The 26,818-nt window shown below is 39.1% G+C and overlaps 2 protein-coding genes and 1 pseudogene across 2 annotated transcripts; all 3 read left to right on the plus strand.

The window, feature by feature from the left end:
* The first annotated feature begins 965 nt into the window (after positions 1-965).
* On the plus strand, positions 966-8,992 carry LOC148097044 (uncharacterized). Its single transcript, XM_087834143.1, has 4 exons — positions 966-1,579; positions 3,087-3,458; positions 3,768-3,801; positions 6,893-8,992. The coding sequence occupies exons 1-4, from the start codon at positions 1,163-1,165 to the stop codon at positions 6,931-6,933; spliced, it is 864 nt and encodes a 287-aa protein (XP_087690269.1). The 5' UTR covers positions 966-1,162; the 3' UTR covers positions 6,934-8,992.
* A 1,366-nt stretch (positions 8,993-10,358) lies between these two features.
* On the plus strand, positions 10,359-13,955 carry LOC148097045 (uncharacterized). Its single transcript, XM_087833908.1, has 4 exons — positions 10,359-10,905; positions 11,009-11,380; positions 11,689-11,722; positions 13,644-13,955. Exons 1-4 carry the CDS (start codon positions 10,489-10,491, stop codon positions 13,682-13,684), a joined length of 864 nt encoding a protein of 287 aa, XP_087690034.1. The 5' UTR covers positions 10,359-10,488; the 3' UTR covers positions 13,685-13,955.
* Positions 13,956-24,044: 10,089 nt separating this feature from the next.
* LOC118455196 (uncharacterized) lies at positions 24,045-25,497 on the plus strand (annotated as a pseudogene).
* Positions 25,498-26,818: the final 1,321 nt, after the last annotated feature.

A 26,818-nucleotide genomic window follows, 5' to 3' on the forward strand; every position in this document is an offset into this window, starting at 1 on the left:
GGGTTAACTCCCTTCACTTTTGTGGAGTAGTGCGGCAGACAGAAATCAGCCGAGGCACCGGAGAGTACTGAAGAGATGAGGCTTTAATAACAGTACTGCACACTTTGAAAACATACTGCATAGGCTGTAGCCCTGCTCCTGGTCGCCCTCTCTACCCATGACTAGTGATGTGCGGATTGATCCTGAAATATCGATTCCTCCGATACCAGTCATTTATGTTCTAGAATAGATTCTCACGTTAAAATATCGATATTTTAGTAATTTAGGGTAAATTTGTAGTTTATCATTAACAGGAACACAGTGGAAAGAAACTATAACATTCGGATTGTCTACATTCGAAGGATCTACTTCCTCTTCCGCCTTTCATAGTCATGAACTCTGCATTATTAAGTGATAAGAACAAGTAATCTGATGTCCTGTAATCATTATAACGCTATAATTTGAGATACAACAAATAAAATAAGTTTTTGTACAAAGTATCGGTATCGGATCAGTATCGTCGATACCACCCTGAATATTACTTGGTATCGGATCGGAAAGGAAATCAGTGGTATCGCACATCACTACCCACGACACACTCACTCTCTCTTTTTCCTCTTTCGCTCTCCGCGTTTCCTTCACGCGCATGCTCACACACACATCACATACACTCCTTACTGCACACACAAGACGGCAATCCCGCAGCACTGGTATGAAAAACAGGAAACAGATTTTGTGCCTATAGTCAGTGACACACATAATCACACATTTTGTCACCTTACAACTCAGCTTGGTCTGTACCCGCTCGCTGTTTGAGCGCTTTGGACTTTTCGTTTTTATTTTTTTAATTAAAAAACAAAAACAGGCCATCTCCTCACAGTGTTAAGTGAAATAGAAGAAGAGTGACTTTCGTTGACACGAAACTTTTAATTATTCTGAAGTGAGTGCAGTTAAAACTCATGATGTCACGTTGCGTTTGCATCCTGCCACATGTAGGAGCAGCGCTCCTGGTTCTTATGTGAGCGTGGGAGCAGAGGGCTCATTTCACTTGGACTGGAGGACTTGCTCGTTTCATGGCTGCTATAGGACTGAGATATTAAGCTGAATTTCAAAGAGACTGTGATACCTGGTGTGATTTTACAGGACAGAAGCTGAAGCCCCAGCAGGCACCTAACTGTTCAAGATGTGGGGAAACGTCCTGCAAGCTGCATTTAGTCCTGGAAAAATCGGTACCTTCGGGACAGTCATCGGGGTGACCGTTGCCACTCTTCTTCTGCAGACCGCGACGTGCGCTTGCAGCACTTTTGAATGTAATGAAGTCGTCGTCGTGCCTGTTTTTTTAATATTTTTCCTGGTGCTCCTGATAGACCAGACATGTCGGAGCACCGCGAAACATCCATCCACGTTTTTATGCTTTGTACTCAAGCGCGTTATCAGAGCGTTTCTAATCAGTCTGCTGTGGATTGTAGCGTTGTTGATTATCACGGACTGGTATGGTTGCTGTAACACTGATGAAAACACGAGTAAGCTGTTCTGCAAATCTGAGAACCTCACAACTGAACAAGAAGCTCGAAAAGCTGAAGTGAAAATCAAGTCAAGGGTGAGGACTTTCTTGCTCTATGCTTATTCTGCTTTTTTAATGAAATTATGGCAAACACACATTAATGCTGTTATGTACTGGGTCCAAAATTATTTATTATTTATATAAATGATATTTGTAAGGCATCTGATATATTAAAATTAGTATTATTTGCAGATGACACAAATATTTTTTGTTCTGGGGGGAATCTAAAGGAGCTGCTGGATACAATTACATCAGAAATGTGCAAAATTAAAAAATGGTTTAACAGGAACAAACTATCGCTAAATCTAAGTAAAACTAAAATAATCTTATTTGGGAATTCCCTTAGAAATGCACACGTGCAGATTCATATAGATGGTGTGGAAATTGAAAGAGTACTTGAACATAAGTTTCTTGGTGTGATTATAGATGATAAATTAAACTGGAAGTCTCATATAAATCATATACATAACAAAATTTCAAGAAGTGTCTCAATCTTGAGTAAAGTAAAACAAATTCTGGACCACAAATCACTCCACATTCTCTATTGTTCCCTGATTGCACCGTATTTGAATTACTGTGCAGAGGTGTGGGGCAATACTTACAAATGTTCGCTATCATCAATCTTTATATTACAAAAAAGGGCCATAAGGATAATCCATAAAACCGGTTACAGAGATCATACAAATCCACTATTCTTAAAATCAAAAATTCTCAAATTCACAGATCTGGTTCATTTTCTCACTGCACAAATTATATATAAAGCAATAAATAACCTGCTTCCTGACGATATTCTAAAAATGTTTTCTAAAAGGGAACTGGGATACAATTTGAGGGGGGAATTAAATTTAAAACATCCTCGTATCCGTACAACATTAAAAAGTTTTTGCATCTCTGTGTGTGGAGTGAAGCTGTGGAACAGACTAAGTAAAGATATGAAGCAAAGTCCGAGCATGGCACAGTTTAAAAAGCGGTTTAAGGAGATGGTTTTTACAGGGTACAGGGAGGAGGTAGAGATTTGATAGGGTGTTCTTGTCTAATATTTTCATGTGTGTGCGGGTGCACGTGTATGTTGGTATGGGTATATATATACTTGTAGGTTGTGTATCCTTTGAGGTGTTAATGGAGTTATTGAAAATGTGTATATGTGCGTATGTGTATATACGTATGTATGATAGATAGAAACATATATGTATATATAAAAAATAAAATAATAAAATAAAATAAATAAATAAAAAAAAAGAATAATAATTAAAAAAATAAAAATAAATAAATACACATGACATATAATGTGATTGCAAGGAGGTATTTCGGTAGTCTATAAATTACTGGATAGTGGAAAAGGGGTGGGATTAAATAAGCTCATGCTTCTTCCTGCTCCTTTTTGAACATAAAAGAAATTTGTAGTTGTGGTTGCTCGTTTTCTTTTTGTTTTGCTTTGTTTATTTGTCTCTTTTAATTCTATGTTGTTGTACTTTTTAACATGTTCAAAATAAAGATTCAATCAATCAATCAATGTTTTGTTTGTTTGTTGCTTCTTTTTCAGCTTGCTGCTTACTCTCTGCTCCTCAGCATGACTCTTGCAGCTTTCTTCATGACTTGGAGTGGGTGGAGAAAATGGTTTATAAAAAAATTCAGTTGGTGCAACAAGAAAACTTTTTACTACAAACTGATTTTGGAAGAAGAGAAAAAAGTTCTGGAGGAGCTTTTGAGGAAAGAAGCAAATGAAACTCTGACTAAAGAAATCACGAGCAACATAAAAAGGAAAGACTGGGACGGCTGTTTTAACGTCGCTCAACAAATGATCAATAAAGCAAAACATCAAAAACCAGAAGCGACCAACCAGCAGATCAACTGGATCAGTGAGGGGAGCTCCAGCAGAGGGGGGCAGCATCATCAAGCAGCAGCACATCAGCAGGTAAAGTGATGTGTTATTTACATACAGATGTTACAGCTGCCAGACTTTGCCAGTCTAAAATGGCGGAATTGTTTTTTTCTTGCGTTCGGATCTGCACAGGCACCCAGGTCACCATCATTTGACTGCAGCTCACTATTAATAACTTTAACATATGATGTTGTAGTTTAGTTAAAAGTTAACTATAAACCCTAAAATACACGTGTGTGCAGAAACAAGATAAATGTCTTAAGCTGTTCCTTATTTGAACAGATGGATCTACACATATCATTTGACAGAGCTTTTTTACTAATTCGTAAAACTCTTTTGCAGGATCAAAACTATGAACTTGATGAAGTTGCACAAGGTAAACACACCAACACTCCTTAATTCACCGCGCAGCTCTCATAAGATCAACTAAAGTCACTTTCACTGCAATATACTAAAACCCTTCACTGATTTGATGATGATGATCTTCCCAGTGACCACTAGAGGTCTCTGCTGTTCCTGTTTTCACTGAAACTCTCACATTAAGGGTTGAGGGCTTGCTTTGACCCAGCTCCATGCAACACTGCATCTACAAAGCAAGCAGAGGGTTGAAATATCTTATATCTCATAGCTCATAATGAGGTTTTTAATATTGTGCTGGTGAGGTTGGAGTTCATTTTAATCACTTTAGAGATTGGCCACAATGTGTTACTGTATAAAATATCCATGCATGTTATTTGACTCCTACCCTCCTGCTGCACCAGAACTGCCAGAATAACAGTTTTATTTCCTCAATAATAAAGTTACTATCAAAGCTCAGAGTGTAGCAAATTAAGCAAGTTACTTTTCAGAACCTCCCAGTTCTCTTATTTCCCCTTTTTCCTATCCAAAGAACGTTGAATGTAAAAACCTACAGCTGCAATCGGGAGAGATACCAATAAACGACAATAAAGATCTATTTTATCTTATAATAATGATGGATTGCATTTACAATTCCACTATTCATTCACACACTGGTGAAGGCAAGCTACAGTTGTAGCCACAGCTGCCCTGGGGCAGAAGCGACCGAAGCGAGGCTGCCATATCAGAATCAGAATCAGAATCATGTTTATTGGCCAAGTATATGTGCAGACACATACAAGATCTAAACTTATATACATAAAATACAGAAATGAGATGAGGTGGAATGAATACTACAGAATGTACATAAGGTGCAGTTGCAGTCTGGCAGTGGGAGCAGTGTGACAGGTCAACTGTTTACGGGGGAGATGGCGAGGGGAAAGAAACTGTTCCTATGTCAGGTGGTCCTGGTCTGCAGGCTTCTGTACCGTCTGCCAGAGGGCAGCAGATCAAAAAGTCTGTGTCCAGAGTGTGAGGGGTCTGTGATGATTTTCCCTGCCCGTTTCCTGGTTCTTGAGAGGTACAGATCCTGGATGGAGGGCAGGGGGGCGCTGATGATCCTTTCTGCTGCCTGTACAGTCCGCTGCAGTCTGCTCCTGTCCTGTTTAGTGGCTGCTCCATACCAGACTGTGATGGAGGAGCACAGGACAGACTCAATGACCGCAGTGTAGAACTGGATCAGCAGCTCCTGTGGGAGACTGTACTTCCCCAGATGTCTCAGGAAGTACATCCTCTGCTGGGTCTTTGTGAGGATGGAGTTGATGTTGGTCTCCCACTTCAGGTCCTGGGAGATGGTTGTACCCAGGAACTTGAAGATCTTCACAGTCGACACAGGGCTGTCTGATATGGTGAGGGGGAGCAGAGTTGAGGGATGTCTCCTGAAGTCCACTGTCATCTCTACAGTTTTAAGAGTGTTCAGCTCCAGATTGTGCTGACTGCACCAGAGTACCAGTACCTTCCTGCCGGTATGCAGACTCATCACCATCCTGTGTATGTATCACGCCATCTCCTCTGGCCATCACCAGTAGGCAGTAGGTGAAGTGTCTTGCCCAAGGACACAACGACGAGACTGCCTGAGCCGGGGCTCGAACCGGCAACCTTCCGATTACAAGATGAACTGCCAACTAGGGATGCACCGATACCGATACTGGTATCGGGGCCGATACTGTAAAATGTGTGTGTACTCATACTCGTAAAAGTTAACCGATACCATGAACCGATACTAACTTATTTCATTAATCAGAGGGTGGCTTGTAGTTCTCTAGATTGGCCACTAGGGGGACATCCCGCGCTAAACAGGCACAGGGTTAGACGAGTCAGACTGGCAGCTCCAGATAAAAAAGAGAAACTGGAGGCTGCTGTAGCTAGGCTAAACAAAATGTCAGCAGTGTGGAACAGCCAACTTTAACTCAGGTTTTGGAAAAGCGAAGAAAAATGTCAAGAGAAAATCCACGGGCAATTTAAACGTTTATTTTATTCTCAAACCTAATTTGTATTTATTTTATTCCAAACAGAAGTGTTTATTTATTATTCTGAAAGCTCGAGACAGTGCCAATAGTTCAGTGATATTTTGTTAAATTACAATGTGGAGACTCTGCAATAATTTAACAGAAGTGCTTATTTTTCACTTGAAATTTTTTTGTGGTCATTTTTATTAAGATTTTATTTTTTATCGGCAGAGAATAAAATAAAACCTGTCTTCCAATTCATTGCATGTGTGTGTGTGTGTGTGTGTGTGTGTGGTAGAAGTATCGTTTTTTGTACTCTGTATCGGCAAGTACTCAGATCCAAGTATCGGTATCGTATTGGTTTGAAAAAATTGGTATCGTTGCATCCCTACTGCCAACTCTTGGGCCACGATCGCCCCTGTGGTCTCCATCCTTTTAACTCTGTGACTCTGTGGACAGGTAATTTCCTTAGGGATTAATAAAGTATAGTGATTCTGATTCAGCTAAACCTGAAATACTTAGTACAGTTGAAGTCTGGACCATCAACAGTAACTCAGTAAAACATCTCTATAGCAGAGATGTTGTAAGACGACCATCATATATGAGTGAGGCAGAAATGAAATCAAATTATAAATATTTAAAATGGGGAAGCATTTTATTCCAGTAATGACAGAAATAATGAATTGCTCTACAAAAAATGAGGTGTTACAGCCCGTTGGTAGGTTTAGTTCTTTTTTACATGTTGCCATGGTGAATCATGTTATCAGAGCTCCTCTCATGAATCTTTTCCTCTTCTAGTCGTCCATGTACTTAACTCAGCATGCTTCCTGTAACAGGGTTCAGAAGTACACAGTTCAAAATACAATTTTAGAAGATCACAAAACACCACTGTCCTGCAGACAGCTCAGTAAATGACTCCTCGGGCTCAAGTTAAACAGTCAAACCATCTCCAGTATATCTTTGTTTTATGTTCATTTCTTGGATTTTCATTTTTCAATTCTTGTTTATTTTCATTCAGTTAAACACTTCATTTTAGTTTTCACTACAGTTTTAAATGTCATCATTTTGCTCTGTACAGACACAATTCTTTGGTTTCTGACAAAAACATTTTCCACCCTGTAGAAAACAAAGACACCGTGCCGTTATTTAACGAATCCGCCTGAAAGAACACAGGTGACACAGTGATGCAGCTCCAGAAACATCGCAAGCGACCACAGACAAGTTATACACCTCGACAGAGTGGGCGCTCCTCATCATCACAGCTGAGAGGGGAGAAAAAGTCTTAATGTTCAACCTAATGTGTGTGTATGTGTGTGTGTGTGTGTGTGTGTGTGTGTTAGTGGCTAGATCCACTGGTCTCAATGAATGCCTGATTTTAAATCGATTTAATAAAAAAGTTGTATGAAATAAACGGTGAATAACAGGGTTTTAAAAAGGATGCATTCCTCAGTATTTGAATTAAAAAGGGATTATGTTACAATGAATGTTCATGTGAAAATGTGCTAAAGACAAATCTAATAGAAATAGAATTAAATGAACTGAGGCTACGTCCACACGTACACGGGTATTTTTGAAAACAGAGATTTTCCGTTTTCGTTTTAAAAAATAATCCCGTCCACACGTAAATGCAGAAATGAAGGAAAACGCTGCTAGGAACATGCCAAAGCAACAGGTGGCGCTATATTCCTAACTGTGTAGAAATGTTGGCCAATCAGAAGTCTAGAAGCCTCGGTGGGAAAAAGTAAACAAAGCTGGGGCATAGAAGCAGAACGAGTCGTATGTGTGGAGGGACAGTAACTGTGTGTGTATATGTAAGCATTTAAACACTGCAGAGACAATTAACAGTAACAGTATTGTAGAAATTCATTTCACCGAAACAATAACGTGGCGCACAGTGTGACGTCAAAAAATGCGCACACCTTTGACGCTGCGTTTTCTCCGTTTTTCTCATCCACACGTAAATGCAAAAACGGAGTTTTCAAAAATATCCACCCTGGCCGGAGTTTTTAGAAATCTCCGTTTTCAGTGACCGAAAACGCCGTTTACGTGTGGACGAAAGGTGCAAACGCATAGAAAAATCTGCGTTTTCAAAAATACCCGGGTACGTGTCGACGTAGCCTCAGTGAAACACGAAGTGATGACCGAATATTTATATGTGATGTGAATTCTGTTATGAATGACAAAGGAAAAATGATGACCTGGTTTTAAAGTTTAAACTTGGTGTTAAATCTTCTACGTCAGCTGGACAGAGATACGATGATACAGTGTGGCTGGAATGATGGAGCTAATGAATGATTCGATGTTTGTAATGTGACTGGACGTCCCAAAGGGTGAAGCTGGATTCCATCTCTGCAGATGTGACATTCAGTGGCAGAGGGGGACGGTCAGCATTAGCATTAGCTCAGAGTAGGTTAATCAGATAAGTGTAATTCAGATGTTTTCATTCATGTTTTATGATTTTTACTATTTGATTTTGCTTTTGTTTTGCTCTCACTAAATTGCTTTAATAAAGTTTCCTGCAGCTAAAGCCCATAACTGTGGATATTCACTTTTAAAATCTCTGTGAAACAGTAAAGGTAAAACTCTATCAGTGCAAATTGCTCCAATGCTTTATATTACAACATCTGATCACCTTCCCTCAGACTTGCTGTTCAGGCCTCTAAAGTCCCATGACTGATTGGGACAGTATAGGATTTGACCTGCAAGGCTACTCAGGTGTGGTCATCCTATCATCTTAACACGGGGGACACATGGACGATTTCTAGGTAGTTAGTGCTGGGCGAGTCGCCTCACCCCCATTGGCTCCAGCTGACCTCTGCATTATCAGCTGGCTAAGATTCATAGGATGAGAGATTAGGAGTTTTAATCACTGAAATATTTGCAAGTTAGCTGAGTGATTCAATCTGTCTTTATAATCTTTGTCAGACTGTGTTTGATCAATCTAAAGAAATGTTTCTTACATGCTTCACGCACCTCTACAACTACGTTTGGTTGACTCTGTGGAATCCTTTAAAAGTTAAAAACTTTACTGTTTAAACAAGCTTTCTGTTGACCAATGCTTTTTACATTTTTATATTTTTCATTTACATTTAAACTCTATATTGTGTATATTGTGTATTTTACTATTTATCGTACTGTTTATTTTAATCTCTGTGTGCAGCGCTTTGTGACTACCTGTCTATGAAAAGCACTTAATAAATAAACTTTACTTACTTTATATTCTCTGGAGCCTATTGACCAATCAGCTTTCACATGAACATGCTTAATGACATATAAATAAAGATAAATAGATTAAAATAACAGACTATGTATAATATGCTAAACTGCTGAACAAAATTCCCAACGTTCCCATTCATGGATCATTATTTTGTATTACAGTGAGTGAAAAGAAACAACACACCCAGCCTGAAAACAACCAATGACAAAAGTAAAGAAAGTCATTTATTAATATCAGTTCTTTGTTCCTTCCCTCAAATACAGCCCACATGTGTGGACCCCTACAAGTGGCAGGAAACAACTTACACTTACACTTAGAGACTTACAGCATCGTGCAGTTTCTTGCACAGCGAAACTGGGAAACCAGAGTGACACACCTGCTGCTGTCAGACCTGCAGGTATCAGTGATCTTCTCCTTTATAGTGGACAGAAATCTTTGGAGTGGCACAAATAATTTGTGGCATCTTATTGAAGAACAGCTGATTGTTCTGTAAATAGTTTGAAATAGTGATGTGCGGATTGATCCTGAAATATCGATTCCTCCGATACCAGTCATTCATGTTCTAGAATCGATTCTCACATTAAAATATCGATATTTTAGTAATTTAGGGTAAATTTGTAGTTTATCATTAACAGGAACACAGTGGAAAGAAACTATAACATTCGGATTGTCTACATTCGAAGGATCTACTTCCTCTTCCGCCTTTCATAGTCATGAACTCTGCATTATTAAGTGATAAGAACAAGTAATCTGATGTCCTGTAATCATTAACGCTATAATTTGAGATACAACAAATAAAATAAGTTTTTGTACAAAGTATCGGTATCGGATCAGTATCGTCGATACCACCCTGAATATTACTTGGTATCGGATCGGAAAGGAAATCAGTGGTATCGCACATCACTTCCCACGACACACTCACTCTCTCTTTTTCCTCTTTCGCTCTCCGCGTTTCCTTCACGCGCATGCTCACACACACATCACATACACTCCTTACTGCACACACAAGATGGCAATCCCGCAGCACTGGTATGAAAAACAGGAAACAGATTTTGTGCCTATAGTCAGTGACACACATAATCACACATTTTGTCACCTTACAACTCAGCTTGGTCTGTACCCGCTCGCTGTTTGAGCGCTTTGGACTTTTCGTTTTTATTTTTTTAATTAAAAACAAAAACAGGCCATCTCCTCACAGTGTTAAGTGAAATAGAAGAAGAGTGACTTTCGTTGACACGAAACTTTTAATTATTCTGAAGTGAGTGCAGTTAAAACTCATGACGTCACGTTGCGTTTGCATCCTGCCACATGTAGGAGCAGCGCTCCTGGTTCTTATGTGAGCGTGGGAGCAGAGGGCTCATTTCACTTGGACTGGAGGACTTGCTCGTTTCATGGCTGCTATAGGACTGAGATATTAAGCTGAATTTCAAAGAGACTGTGATACCTGGTGTGATTTTACAGGACAGAAGCTGAAGCCCCAGCAGGCACCTAACTGTTCAAGATGTGGGGAAACCTCCTGCAAGTTGCATTTAATCCTGGAAAAACCAATACCCTCTGGACAGTCATCGGGGTGACCGTTGCCACTCTTCTTCTGCAGACCGCGACGTGCGCTTGCAGCACTTTTGAATGTAATGAAGTCGTCGTCGTGCCTGTTTTTTTAATATTTTTCCTGGTGCTCCTGATAGACCAGACATGTCGGAGCACCGCGAAACATCCATCCACGTTTTTATGCATTGTACTCAAGCGCGTTATCAGAGCGTTTCTAATCAGTCTGCTGTGGATTGTAGCGTTGTTGATTATCACGGACTGGTATGGTTGCTGTAAAACTGATGAAAACACGAGTAAGCTGTTCTGCAAATCTGGGAACCTCACAACTGAACAAGAAGCTCAAAAAACTGAAGTGCAAATCAAGTCAAGGGTGAGGACTTTCTTGCTCTATGCTTATTCTGCTTTTTTAATGAAATTATGGCAAACACACATTAATGCTGTTATGTTTTGTTTGTTTGTTGCTTCTTCTTCAGCTTGCTGGTTACTCTCTGCTCCTCAGCATGACTGTTGCAGCTTTCTTCATGACTTGGAGTGGGTGGAGGAATTGGTTTATAAAAAAATACAGTTGGTGCAACAAGAAAACTTTTTACTACAAACTGATTTTGGAAGAAGAGAAAAAAGTTCTGGAGGAGCTTTTGAGGAAAGAAGCAAATGAAACTCTGACTAAAGAAATCACGAGCAACATAAAAAGGAAAGACTGGGACGGCTGTTTTAACGTCGCTCAACAAATGATCAATAAAGCAAAACATCAAAAACCAGAAGCGACCAACCAGCAGATCAACTGGATCAGTGAGGGGAGCTCCAGCAGAGGGGGACAGCATCATCAAGCAGCAGCACATCAGCAGGTAAAGTGATGTGTTATTTACATACAGATGTTACAGCTGCCAGACTTTGCGAGTCTAAAATGGCGGAATTGTTTTTTCTTGCGTTCGGATCTGCACAGGCACCCAGGTCACCATCATATGACTGCAGCTCACTATTAATAACTTTAACATATGATGTTGTAGTTTAGTTAAAAGTTAACTATAAACCCTAAAATACACGTGTGTGCAGAAACAAGATAAATGTCTTAAGCTGTTCCTTATTTGAACAGATGGATCTACACATATCATTTGACAGAGCTTTTTTACTAATTCGTAAAACTCTTTTGCAGGCTCAAAACTATGAACTTGATGAAGTTGCACAAGGTAAACACACCAACACTCCTTAATTAACGGCGCAGCTCTCATAAGATCAACTAAAGTCACTTTCACTGCAATATACTAAAGACTAGGGATGCAACGATACCAATTTTTTCAAACCGATACGATACAGATACTTAGATCTGAGTACTTGCCGATACAGAGTACAAAAAACGATACTTCTACCACACACACACACACAAATGCAATGAATTGGAAGACAGGTTTTATTATATTCCCTGCCGATAAAAAAATAAAATCTTAATAAAAATTACCACAAAAAAATTTTTCAAGTGAAAAATAAGCACTTCTGTTAAATTATTGCAGAGTCTCCACATTGTAATTTAACAAAATATCACTGAACTATTGGCACTGTCTCGAGCTTTCAGAATAATAAATAAACACTTCTGTTTGGAATAAAATAAATACAAATTAGGTTTGCGAATAAATTAAACTTTTAAATTATTGCAGAGTGTCCATATTGTAAACAAACAAACAAAAGAATTATTATAAAATAAATAATAAATAAAATAATAATTGGCCCCCTAGTGGCCAATCTAAAAAACTACAACAGAAATGACAAGCCACCCTCTGATTAATGAAATAAGTTGGTATCGGTTAACTTTTACGAGTATGAGTACACACACATTTTACAGTATCGGACCTGATACCCGATACCAGTATTGGTATCGGTGCATCCCTACTAAAAACCTTCACTGATTTGATGATGATGATCTTCCCAGTGACCACTAGAGGTCTCTGCTGTTCCTGTTTTCACTGAAACTCTCACATTAAGGGTTCAGGGCTTGCTTTGACCCAGCTCCATGCAACACTTCTTATGCATCTACAAAGCGAGCAGAGGGTTGAAATATCTTATATCTCATAGCTCATAATGAGGTTTTTAATACTGGTGATGGTTGGAGTTCATTTTAATCACTTTAGAGATTGGCCACAATGTGTTACTGTATAAAATATCCATGCATGTTATTTGACTCCTACCCTCCTGCTGCACCAGAACTGCCAGAATAACAGTTTTATTTCCTCAATAATAAAGTTACTATCAAAGCTCAGAGTGTAGCAAATTAAGCAAGTTACTTTTCAGAACCTCCCAGTCCTCTTATTTCCCCTTTTTCCTATCCAAAGAATGTTGAATGTAAAAACCTACAGCTGCAATCGGGAGAGATACCAATAAACAACAATAAAGATTATCTTATCTTATAATAATGATGGATTGCATTTACAATTCCACTATTCATTTACACACTGGTGAAAGCAAGCTACAGTTGTAGCCACAGCTGCCCTGGGGCAGAAGCGACAGAAGCAAGGCTGCCATATCAGAATCAGAATCGTGTTTATTGGCCAAGTATATGTGCAGACTATAAATAACTAATCTAAACTTATATACATAAAATACAGAGATGAACTCAGCATGCTTCCTGTAACAGGGTTCAGAAGTACAACTTTAGAAAGAAAGCGTACTTTATTGATCTCCGTGGGGAAATTCCTCTCTGCATTTAACCCATTCACTCAGTGAAGCAGTGGGCAGCCATTGGGCACCCGGGGAGCAGTGTGCAGGGACGGTACCTTGCTCAGGGGTACCTCAGGGTAATCGAACCCCCGACCTACCGATCATGGGGCCACCACTCTACCTACTGAGCTATCCCTGCCCCCGACAAAGATCACAAAACACCCACTGTCCTGTAGACAGCTCAGTAAATGACTCCTCAGGCTCAAGTTAAACAGTCAAACCATCTCCAGTATATCTTTGTTTTATGTTCATTTCTTGGATTTTCATTTTTCAAGTCTTGTTTATTTTCATTCAGTTAAACACTTCATTTTAGTTTTCACTACAGTTTTAAATGTCATCATTTTGCTCTGTACAGACACAATTCTTTGGTTTCTGACAAAAACATTTTCCACCCTGTAGAAAACAAAGACACCGTGCCGTTATTTAACGAATCCGCCTGAAAGAACACAGGTGACACAGTGATGCAGCTCCAGAAACATCGCAAGCGACCACAGACAAGTTATGCACCTTGACAGAGTGGGCGCTCCTCATCATCACAGCTGAGAGGGGAGAAAAAGTCTTAATGTTCAACCTAATGTGTGTTTGTGTGTGTGTGTGTGTGTGTGTGTGTGTGTGTGTTAGTGGCTAGATCCACTGGTCTCAATGAATGCCTGATTTTAAATCAATTTAATAAAAAAGTTGTATGAAATAAACGGTGAATAACAGGGTTTTAAAAAGGATGCATTCCTCAGTATTTGAATTAAAAAGGGATTATGTTACAATGAATGTTCATGTGAAAAGGTGCTAAAGACAAATCTAATTGAAATAGAATTACATGAACTCTCCACACTATTTTTGAAAACGGAGATTTTCCGTTTTCGTTTCAAAAAATAATCCCGTCCACACGTAAAGGCAGAAATGAAGAAAAACGCTGCCAGGAACATGCCAAAGCAACAGGTGGCGATATATTCCTAACTGTGTAGAAATGTTGGCCAATCAGAAGTCTAGAAGCCTCGGTGGGAAAAAGTAAACAAAGCTGGGGCATAGAAGCAGAACGAGTCGTATGTGTGGAGGGACAGTAACTGTGTGTGTATATGTAAGCATTTAAACACTGCAGAGACAATTAACAGTAACAGTATTGTAGAAATTCATTTCACCGAAACAATAATGTGGCGCACAGTGTGATGTCAAAAAAGGCGCACATCTTTGACGCTGCGTTTTCTCCGTTTTTCTCGTCCACACGTAAATGCAAAAACGGAGTTTTACAAAATATCCACCCTGGCCAGAGTTTTTAGAAATTTCCGTTTTCAGTGACCGAAAACGCCGTTTACGTGTGGACGAAAGGTGCAAACTAGGGGTGGGTTTTTATAATCGATTTATCGATTAAAATCGATTCTGGCTTGGATAACGTAAAATCGATTCATTAAAATCCTGAATCGATTTTTTAATATAAATTTATTTTGCCTGAAATGCCAGAATCTCTGGTGAAATCTCACAAAATTTCAACAACCACCAAACAGCTAAAACAGTAAATGAGAGCAGGAACACGGATTCTGCACAAAGACGTAAACACACAGCGCGGATCAGAATCAGTGAGATGTCGCCTTTCTCACGGTCGGGGTTGAAAGCCGACAGCTCGCTGATTCTGATCCGCAGGTCGTGCTTTGTGTTCACGCCCTTTTTGCGCTGATTCTAAAGCTGTTAGTTTGATGTCTCTCCAAACAATATTGACCGAACCAGCAGCAAAAGAAGATCCAAACTAAGCTTCACATAAACATCGTCATGAATTCACAATGACTTTTGCTGTTTTGCTTCTATCAGGATGCACAGCTCTCTCTCTCTCTCTCTCTCTGTACTGTTTTCTGCATTATTGGCTTGCTTGTTACGCACAAGTCTACCGTTGTTTACAGCGCTCTTGGTCGCTGTTTTTTTTTTTTTCATTTTACAAACTTCCGAAAAGAAAACCTAATTTCTGCCGTTCAATACTGAACAAATGTAAACTTTTTAAAATTATGCAAAATGCAAAACGCTCAGACGTGTCTCTAATAAAACCGCTGTAACTTCAGAGGTAATGTTCATATGTTGATTAATGGTTTTCTTTCATTTTTGATGTACTGCAGAATATTTTTATAAAAATCCAGGCCAGGAAAATCTCCTTCATGTTTTTCTGTGTTATATCCTCAGCTACTTTGACACAAAGGCATCTGCTGTAAATGTACTGATCTGAATTATAATTATAATAAATTATAATATTTCTGACTGTCAAAATTTCCCAGATTCAAATCGAATCGAATTAAATCAATCGTGGATCAATCGATTCTAGAAATCAGTGACGATACCCAGCTCTAGTGCAAACGCATAGAAAAATCTGCGTTTTCAAAAATACCCGGGTACATGTGGACGTAGCCTCAGTGAAACATGAAGTGATGACCGAATATTTATATGTGATGTGAATTCTGTTATGAATGACAAAGGAAAAATGATGACCTGGTTTTAAAGTTTAAACTTGGTGTTAAATCTTCTACGTCAGCTGGACAGAGATACGATGATACAGTGTGGCTGGAATGATGGAGCTAATGAATGATTCGATGTTTGTAATGAGACTGGACGTCCCGAAGGGTGAAGCTGGATTTCATCTCTGCAGATGTGACATTCAGTGGCAGAGGGGGACGTAAGGCTCAGCATTAGCATTAGCTCAGAGTAGGTTCATTAGATAAGTGTAATTCAGATGTTTTCATTCATGTTTTATGATTTTTACTATTTGATTTTGCTTTTGTTTTGCTCTCGCTAAATTGCTTTAATAAAGTTTCCTGCAGCTAAAGCCCATAACTGTGGATATTCACTTTTAAAATCTTTGTGAAACAGTAAAGGTAAAACTCTATCAGTGCAAATTGCTCCAATGCTTTATATTACAACATCTGATCACCTTCCCTCAGACTTGCTGTTCAGGCCTCTAAAGTCCCATGACTGATTGGGACAGTATAGGATTTGACCTGCAAGGCTACTCAGGTGTGGTCATCCTATCATCTTAACGCGGGGGACACATGGACGATTTCTAGGTAGTTAGTGCTGGGCGAGTCGCCTCACCCGCATTGGCTCCAGCTGACCTCTGCATTATCAGCTGGCTAAGATTCATAAGATGAGAGATTAGGAGTTTTAATCACTGACATATTTTCAAGTTAGCTGAGTGATGCAATCTGTCTTTATAATCTTTGTCAGACTGTGTTTGATCAATCTGAAGAAATGTTTCTTACATGCTTCACGCACCTCTACAACTACGTTTGGTTGACTCTGTGGAATCCTTTAAAAGTTTAAAACTTTACTGTTTAAACAAGCTTTCTGTTGACCAATGCTTTTTACATTTTTATATTTTTCATTTACATTTAAACTCTATATTGTGTATATTGTGCATTTTGCTATTTATCGTACTGTTTATTTTAATCTCTGTGTGCAGCGCTTTGTGACTACCTGTCTATGAAAAGCACTTAATAAATAAACTTTACTTACTTTATATTTTCTGGAGCCTATTGACCAATCAGCTTTCACATGAACATGCTTAATGACATATAAATAAAGATAAATAGATTAAAATAACAGACTATGTATAATATGCTAAACTGCTGAACAAAATTCCCAACGTTCCCATTCATGAATCATTATTTTGTGTTACAGTGAGTGAAAAGAAACAACACGCTCAGCCTGAAAACAACCAATGACAAAAGTAAAGAAAGTCATTTATTAATATCAGTTCTTTGTTCCTTCCCTCAAATACAGCCCACATGTGTGTACCCCTACAAGTGGCAGGAAACAACTTACACTTACACTTAGAGACTTACAGCATTGTGCAGTTTCTTGCACAGCGAAACTGGGAAACCAGAGTGACACACCTGCTGCTGTCAGACCTGCAGGTATCAGTGATCTTCTCCTTCATAGTGGACAGAAATCTTTGGAGTGGCACAAATAATTTGTGGCATCTTATTGAAGAACAGCTGATTGTTCTGTAAATAGTTTGAAATAGTGATGTGCGGATTGATCCTGAAATATCGATTCCTCCGATACCAGTCATTCATGTTCTAGAATCGATTCTCACATTAAAATATCGATATTTTAGTAATTTAGGGTAAATTTGTAGTTTATCATTAACAGGAACACAGTGGAAAGAAACTATAACATTCGGATTGTCTACATTCAAAGGATCTACTTCCTCTTCCGCCTTTCATAGTCATGAACTCTGCATTATTAAGTGATAAGAACAAGTAAGCTGATGTCCTGTAATCATTATAACGCTATAATTTGAGATACAACAAATAAAATAAGTTTTTGTACAAAGTATCGGTATCGGATCAGTATCGTCGATACCACCCTGAATATTACTTGGTATCGGATCGGAAAGGAAATCAGTGGTATCGCACATCACTAGTTTGAAATGGTTATAAAAAAGGGGTAAATGTCGTGGTCCTGAGTCTGACGGCTCCGTGTTTTGTGTTTCTTTATATTATTCTTTGTTCTTGTTTATTATTATGTCTTTGGGTTCAGTTTGCCATTCGTTAGGGGTTTGTTTTGTGCCTGCCTGCTCCCACCTCTCTGTGTTCCCTCTGTCTGTCCATGGTGTCACTGTGTCTGCTTGTGAGTCTGTTTAGTGCAGTGTCTTGTCTGGTTCTCTGTGTCTGTTGGTTTCCTCTTTTATTCTGAAGGTCCTTGTCTTATGTGAGTGTGTTCAGTTTACGTTTCTCGTGCCTCGTCAGTTGTGATTTCACCCAGATGTGCGTCCCTCCTGTCTCCCATCCCCTGATTACCACTGTGTGTATTTCAGCCCTGTGTGTTCTCCTGCCTGTTGCTGGTTCGTCTGTGTTATTTGGTGTTTTTTTGTCTGTGAATCTCCCTCCGTCATCCCGTGAATTCTCCCTGCAACTTTCTCTCATGTTCAGGTTTTTTGTTTAGGTTTTAGTTTTCCCAGTGTAGTTTATTTGTAAGTTCTGTTTTTCGCCACACTCCCCTTTTGTTTGTTATCACTCGGGTTCTGTGTCAATAAAGCTCTCACCTCACTGCATATCCGCATCTTGGGTCCTTTGTTAAATTCACAGTAAAAGGTAAATGGATGCAAATAACTTTGTTGTTTGCAAAACTTGTGCATATGATTTTAAAATTTACAATTTATATTTGCATTTAAAGTTATGAAATATGATTCAATAAACACGTTTTTGGTTGTTACAGTAAAAAATAACTATTTCTAGTCGGATTTTATGTTTTTTGTCTGATTTTTAGACCAATTGTGTTAATACAGTAGTCAAATTGAAAACATAACTGTAATTTCAGACACGTGAGGTTGTGCTGAACAGAAAATACCAAACAAGGCAAATAAACAGTTTTTAAAGGTGAAATGTGGAGGAAACATCAAAAGTAGTTAGAAAATGGCCAATTATATCCTGGACCCCAGAGGGTTAAATACTTTTTTGAAAGTAACGCAAAAGTTACTTTTCAAGTATTTAATTTCTTTTAGAATCTTGTAACTCAGTTACCTTTTTTGAAAAAGTAACTAGTAACTATAATAATTACTTTTTCAAAGTAACTTGCTGAACACTGCTGAAGAAGTCAGCGCTTTAATAACAGGAATGGCTTAAATTTGCTAAATGGTTTCATTTGTATTTCTAGTGTTGAAACGGTGACAAATGGCCACTGCACTGATGATGGCTGATGTAGGTTTAAGTCTTTGATGTTTTAAGCTTCTTTTTCTTCTCTCCCTTTATATGTCACTGATTATCACACAGTATTCAACTAAACACATCAAGTATGAAGCTACATGCTGTTGTTTTTTTAACACGACTAGGTTTAAAGAGACCTAGTCGTGTCTCTTTAAACCGGCTTTAGAAATTGTCTGCAAAAAACCCTGTCTACAAATTGTATATTGATTTTCAGAATAATTTTCCTCAATGTATAGTTATGAATCCTTGGAATAATTCATTATCTACAGTGCAAAATGTTTTCAAAAGATTCTGAAAATCTGGAGAAATCCATGCGCACAGACATGAGGCCAAAAATCAACGCCAATGAGCTTCAGACCTTCAAGCCACACTGCACTAAATACATCTAAAAATGCAGGTTTAAGCCTGCAGAAAGGAAGTCGGATACGATACACAATCTGTACATTTCAAGTTATTCTAAATATTCTTACTATTGAAACATCTTTCAGTATCCTGCTCTGTTTGCACACTACAACCTGGGTTATCCACTTATCTGTACCTTGATTTTAATAACTGTGCAGTTCTGTTTTGGTAACTATTGTCCATGATATGTGTGTGCTTCTGTTCCATGTCCTGTTTCCTGTTCTGTTTGTATATGTGTCTTTTTGCTGCTGTTACAACAAAATTTGCCCCTTGTAGGACAATTAAAGGATGATTCTATTCTATTTTATGTGAACTTAATTCAGAAACACCAACATTGTTTCTTTGCAAAATGGCAAACAGTCAGAAAACAATGGGACAATACTCCTCTCCCAATGGTCCAGTAACCGGTGTCCTTAGTTCCCAGATGTTTACACACTGCTGACAAAATAACAGGGGATGCTACAGTGCTGCAGTGCTAAACATGGCTCTGTTCCATGCATCCATGTATTTTTAAATACAATTTAGTGGCTGGATTGATTTAAAAACCAAAAATGCAATTAGTCAGCCGGACCTGGAAAGATTTGCAGCGTAAAAAACCCCATAAACACATCACAAGGGTAACCAGACACTGTGATAGTTGGTATGACAAACAGGAAACATTTGTCTTCCTGTGGTGTTGGAGTTGTGTGAGAAGAGTCTTCTGTGTAAAACATTACCAAATACAAAAACTGCAAGCCTGACTTGCTGCTGCAGTTAATTGTAATAAAAAGTAATTAACCATCGATGACACCCTGACACTTTGTGACAGCCAGCCCCATAGTGGGGTTGTTTGCCAAAGGTTTTCTATATCTATTATGGCCCTTATGACAGGTAGAAAACAGATCTGACTCCTTAATACAATCACAGATTTTAACAATAGTTAGTAGTAAAGGGGTTCGTTCCTGTGGACTCTACAATGCAGTACATAACCCCTCAACGTCTTCAGCGTTTTGTTGCAAAAAGAGCACGAAATCATTGTAGCTGTCGACAGCACATTTGTTTTAGGTTACTAACCTCCTATGAGCTTTCAATAAGCACTGCTTGAAAACAGCGAGGAAAAAATAGGACTAGCCTATCGCTCGGTCAGACGCCATTAATACTATTACTGGAAAACAACCTCTCATGTATTTAAAGATAACAGAAAATGCAATGTTAGCTTACCAAAACTTTTGCTTGTGCTAAAATAGCTGAGTATCTCAACGTATACACATCTCCACCACTCTGCTCGCAGACTGAGCGCGTAAAGGCACAAGCCGCCAAGCTTGCTACTCCTACAATCATTTAATTTTCTATGAATCAACAAATCCTTTCTATTTTACACTTACATGACAGTCTGGAGTGGGCCGCCATAACTTTTAGGTTATTTTTGCAGTTTAAGACTAAAGACTTATGCTGAATGATTTCATTTATTTACTACAGCAGTTTGTCTTTAAAATGTAGAAAAACTGACAAGTACTGTTGAAACTGTACTGTACTGTACTGTCATATCTCTGATAACTTCTTTACACTGACAGAAACTGTACTGGTCTGGCCCACTTAAAAAGTGGTCTGTATGTGCACACTACAACCTGGGTTATCCACTTATCTGTACCTTAATTTTAATAACTGTACAGTTCTGTTTTGGTAACTATTGTCCATGATGTAAATATATAAAAAATGTGTGTTTCTGTTCCATGTCCTGTTTCCTGTTCTGTTTGTATAAGAGATGATGATGATGAGAGCCTTTATCTGTCAGTTGCAGGTCTTTGCCCACAACCGAGATGACAGACCTTGCCGACCGTACATACAATACAAACATCACGTTGGGGAGACAGGTCAGGCTAGGTAGCGAGGAAAAAAACATAGAAATGTGTAACACAGAAGGATAATACAGGAATGCACAGATATCAACACACCATAGCACAATAAACACAGACAGCAACATGGGAAAGTGTTTCAATGTGTATCTGATCTGGGACCGCTGCAATCTTTCGACTGCGCCTCCAACTGACCCGATGTCCACATCAGAGGGGAGGTAAGCGTTGGAGGTGGCGTTGGATCTGGGGTAGGGAAGGTGATGCGTCGGTGAGTGCTTATCAGTATCAGTATATGTATGTGTGTGCGTGTCCAGAGTTCAGCTGAGACAGTGTCCTTCGCCCTGCCAGGCTAAGTAAACAGTCTTCCAGCCAACCCAGGTGGCCTTGTAGGGAATGGGAAGAACAGACTCAACACAGTCGTTATCAGGGTGTTTTGTTCGGCTCCGGCCTTGCAGCTGGTGCCAAAGGGTATCCGCATAAGTGATGGTAATTTTTACTAGTGCGAACAGCTCATATGAATTTCAAAGCAGTTCTACAGTCCAACACTGTTCTTTCAATCTCCCGTTGGAGAGCCGCGAGCTTCGCCATACTTGCGTTCTGTGATGTTGTCATTTCTTGTGCTCAAGGAGCCGATTCTGAGAACTCACGGCAGTGTGCCTCCCCGAGATGTCATCCAATTGTGTCTTTTTGCTGTTGTTACAATGAAAAATTTCCCCTTGTAGGATAATTAATGGATGATTCTATTCTATGTGAACTTAATTCAGAAACACCAACATTGTTTCTTTGCAAAACCTCATAAAATGGACTGAGGCAAAATGGCAAACAGTTCTCTGGCAAAGAAAACACAGGACTGTGTAGCAGCTAAAATGCTCTGTAAACAATGGGACGATACTCCTCTCCCAATGGTCCAGTAACCAGTGTCCGTAGTTCCCAGATGTTTACACACTGCTGACAAAATAACAGAGGATGCTGCAGTGCTGCAGTGGTAAACATGGCTCTGTTCCATGCATCCATGTATGGAACAGAGCCATGTTCCATACCAGTTAGTGGCTGGATTGATTTAAAAACCAAAAATGCAATGAGTCAGCCAGACCTGGAAAGATTTGCAAGGGTAAAAAAAAACATAAACACATCACAATGGTAACCAGACACTGTGATAGTTGGTATGGAAAACAGGAAACATTTGTCTTCCTGTGGTGTTGGAGTTGTGTGAGAAGAGTCTTCTGTGTAAAACATTACCAAATACAAAAACTGCAAGCCTGACTTGCTGCTGCAGTTAATTGTAATAAAAAGTAATTAACCATCAATGACACCCTGACACTTTGTGACAGCCGGCCCCATAGTGGGGTTGTTTGCCAAAGGTTTTCTATATCTATTATAGTCTTTTTTGCACGATTTTCCAACAGCTAGCCTTAGTGATAATGAGCAAGTCAATGTAAACACGTGAGAATGAAAATGAGCTATAAAAAACATCAAACTGACTCTAAACTACTTTTCATTTTAAGGGTTGATCCATGCTCGATCATCCAGGGAAGTTTCAGCGATTTCCATTTTAAGACTGCAGACCTGTATGCCTTTTCTCTTGTTTTATATATATTCCTCCTGTCTGTATGTATCGTACGGAGAGTCCTCTTGAGGACGGCTTCTTTTACCTGTCACTACGGATGGTCTGTTTATGTTTTGATCGAGAGCCTTTTTTTGGGCAGCTGAAGAGGAGACGTCTATCTTATGGCCAAACTCTGGCTGTATCTTGGTCATATTACCCAGCAAAACCCAGTATGCAGGTTCATCTGTAACAGTCCTTGTGCCACGATCAACACTGTTGCTTCTACTTTAAACAGAAGAGCAGTGATATGGCTGCAGGTCTCCGTGACTCCGGCCTTACAGCTGCAGTGGGCGGCTCAACCTTCCCTGTGATGCTCACAGTGACCCATGGCTGCAATGCTGGTTCATTCAGTCTTTGAGAGTGCAGGACCTGAAACACACACAAAGTTCATTTAAAGACAAGAACTATGAGCCAAGGCCGACATAAATGTGTTTAATCTACTTTATCATAAATGTAACAAAGTGTTTAGAAAGTTAGCACATACATGTAATTTTTCATTTCTTTATGTGTCCATCTATAGAACGCTGCATGTTATAGTGTAAATCTGCCTGTTCTCTGTCAGAAACCTGCCTGCAGAAAATGAACCTAAAGGATGTAATGCAAGGATGTCATCACTTTAGAGATGGAGAAAGCATAAAGTGACAATTATGAATCACTTAATATGATAAGGAGATTCTGCAGGTCATTAATGTATAAAACTAAAATAAAATGTATTTTTAGTGACACAAGATACAAACATGGAAGCAAGATGTATAATTAGAATTATTTATAATAAATATGAATAAATCATTGCAATTTCTTTAACCATAGAGAATAACTAAATCCTTCAGGACAATGTCACATCAATGCACTGAACTCACTATGTTATCCCTCTAACAGCCTCCACATGTTCTCACTGTAGTTTCCCCTCATGAATGAATTTATGCTGCACTAATCTGAATGTTTGCAGGGAAATCAAACGCATTTCACACGCAGTACTCGAGCTGACTTACCTTTGTTTGAATGACGATTTGTACGCGCTGACTCCACAGACAAGGTACGAAAATATGTCAGGCTACGTCAATAGCGGTTGGTCTTCAGGGTTTCTACTCCACGGCTGTATTTCATACGGGTCCACATTTCCAATGCAAGCTATTTTCTGCAAGTACCGCCGCTTTGCCTCTGGACGCAATCAGTCTCTATACAGTCCATTCTCTTTTGAGCTGCTTTTAAGCATCTTTCTTGTAGTCGTCGTTGTAACACAGTTTATTTGTACTCTACTGAAGTTGCCAAAAGGATGGTGGCAAAATATCCAAAATCTCTGCAAGACATAATAGAGGGAGATGTGATTGGTCCAGGGTATCTCTGTCCAGTAAAGCAATTGGAGGACAGAATTGACGATGTGAAGCGATCTACGACCCCTAAAATAAGAAAACGAAAGCATCACACTGATGAGTCTGACACCAACTCTGTCCCTCCAGAACAGAGAGCAGCAGTCCAAGACATTTATGGGTGCATTGACTGGGATGAGAGCCAGCAACTGAAAAAAGAAAAACTTAAGATGCTGTTTCAGAAAACTGATGCAAATCCTGAAGAAGTCACAAATCTAATGAAACTGACTTTCTACACACAGCGTAAACAAGTCAGGGAAAAAATATAAAATAGCTCATGGAAGAATTTTGGTTTAGAGAACTTGGCATGGCAGTCCACTTCAAGGAACTCACTGGAATTGGACTTAATGAAACTTTGATACGCAACGTGGATCTGAAGGGGGGACGGCTCCTGAACTACATGAATACTGTCTGTGTGAACAGGAACAAAAAGCTCCTACAGGCTGTAACCAAGCTTAAAGTGGTGAGGGGCGAGCTGACTGGTTGCTCTGAAGACGCCAAAGACGTGGTGCTACTTCTGCTGTCCTACTTCGATGAGAAAGAAGATGCGATGTTCTGTTATGTGGAGGACACATGCCTCGCAGGGGAAGTACAGACGGACCAGCTTTACTTGACTCCCACAATTGTGGTGTGTGGTAAGTTATTATTTTTGGGCTCTCATTCTGTCTTGTATTTTTCTGTTCCCTTTTTTAATTTTCATTGTATCTGGAAATAAATTTAAGTTGCACAATGTTTTGTTGCCATAATCCCTTTAAGGTTAGTCAAAGTGGCCTTCAAAGTATTTCTCTCCCCTAAACCCGCAGATATATTGATGTCTGTACTGATCATATTTCTTATTTGTTTTTCAGGACGGTCCTGTTATTCTTCTAAACGGTTTATGCTGAGTGTGGAGCGAAACATCACGGCAACATCACCTCCTTCATTTCTGCCCTGTGCATGATGTTCAGGAGCTATTATTGCTTCAACATTCATTACCCATCACAGCTGGCATCACCCCTGGAGTTTCTGCAGAGGCACTTATTTTTGGATTAGTTTAGCCAGCACTTAAGTGGAAGAAATAGTCGTTGCTGAAGTGACTTTGAGTTTAGGGGACTTCATTTTGCCATTTAAATAGCTTTAAAGTAATTGCTGGAATAAAGTTATTATTGTATATATTATATAATGTTATTGATGTGAAGTTGTTCACATTAGTTGTTCTCGATAAAATTCAACCAATCATCTGTTTTTAGATGTTTTTTCTCCATCAATCCAGAGAAGGGCACAAAAGTGGAGAAGACGAACACATCCCGTCTTCACGTGAAGCCAAGAGTCCTTACCTTGATACAGGAACTTTCAGATTATGAATGGCGTGATGTCTAAACACACTAAGAGTTATGTAAGGGGCCACACTCACAGCATGAAGGTTTATTTTAGCCCTTTATCAGGTCAGTTCTTCAAGCTTAAGAGGCACAGAAAAGTTTCAGACAATGTTATTCTGTTCTGTATGATTATTGGTTATGTAACTCCTCGTTTGCATTCCTGTACCTTAATTTGAAGAATAAATATTTATATTAGTACAATTGTTCAATTTTGAAAAGGCAATACAGTACTTCTTATTGGCTGTTTAAAAATTCTTACATTTATTAATTAAAAGTAGTGCCAGGGGTTCAGTCATTGTGTTTTTGTTTTTTTCTGAACACATTTTATTGAAACGTTCTGTTTCAGACTGATGTTGTCACGGTTGGCTGTGTGGCAGGCAGGCAGGAGGGGTGGACCCAAAATGCAGGACTCTTAGGAAACGAGGTTTGAACTGAAAACGCAGCTTTATTGCTGGAACCAAAACTTCAACATGAAATAAAACTCACAAAAGCAAACAAAACTCTAAAATGAGGTGCAGGAGGACTGGAAATCATAAACACACAAGGAGTTGAAGGTATGACGTGACAGGAAAGCACAGGGCTAAAATATGCAGGGGAGTAATTAGGAAATGGGCAACAGGAGGGAGACACAGCTGGGAGAAATTAGGCTAACGAGGCAGGAGAGAGGTCAAACTGAACACACTGACATGAGGCAAGAACTTTCAGAATAAAACAGGAAACTGACAGACACAGAACCAGACAGGACACTGAACTTGGCAGGCAGACTCACGACCAGACACAGGGACACCATGGACAGACAGAGGGAACACAGGCACACATGAAACAAACACATAGCAAACCTAAACAAAAGACAAAGCAGAATAAACAAGAATATAGAAGAATATAAAGAAACACAAAACAGCAAGTCCTCAGACTCAGGATCATGACAGATGTAACAGTTCACTGTTCTTTTCAATCAGTAAATAATTAAATTGTAAATTGTCTTGGCCTAAGCTTTTCAATATGTTAACTCAAACGTATATCTGGCTTTGGTTTCCAATTTTAAATGCTTACATTTTGTACATTGGGTTACTGCCTTTAATATATTCATTTGGATTTTTTCATTGACCAATAACATTTTAAAGCAATAAATTCATAGTGTTATTTCTATTTTCACTTTGTTAGACGTCAGAACAGGGTTTTAACTCAACTCACAATGAAAATGTAAAAATAAATTAGATGTTATCGTGACTGTAAATGCATTAAAGTTGCAGACCTGCTAGAGGTACAGAACATCAGAAACCTCTGAGTAAACCAGAAAAGACCAGAAACATTCTGTTAAA

The sequence above is a fragment of the Neolamprologus brichardi genome, chromosome 20 (genome assembly GCF_056152115.1).
Source record: "Neolamprologus brichardi isolate AB-2024 chromosome 20, ASM5615211v1, whole genome shotgun sequence".
Classification (NCBI taxonomy): Eukaryota; Metazoa; Chordata; class Actinopteri; order Cichliformes; family Cichlidae; genus Neolamprologus; species Neolamprologus brichardi.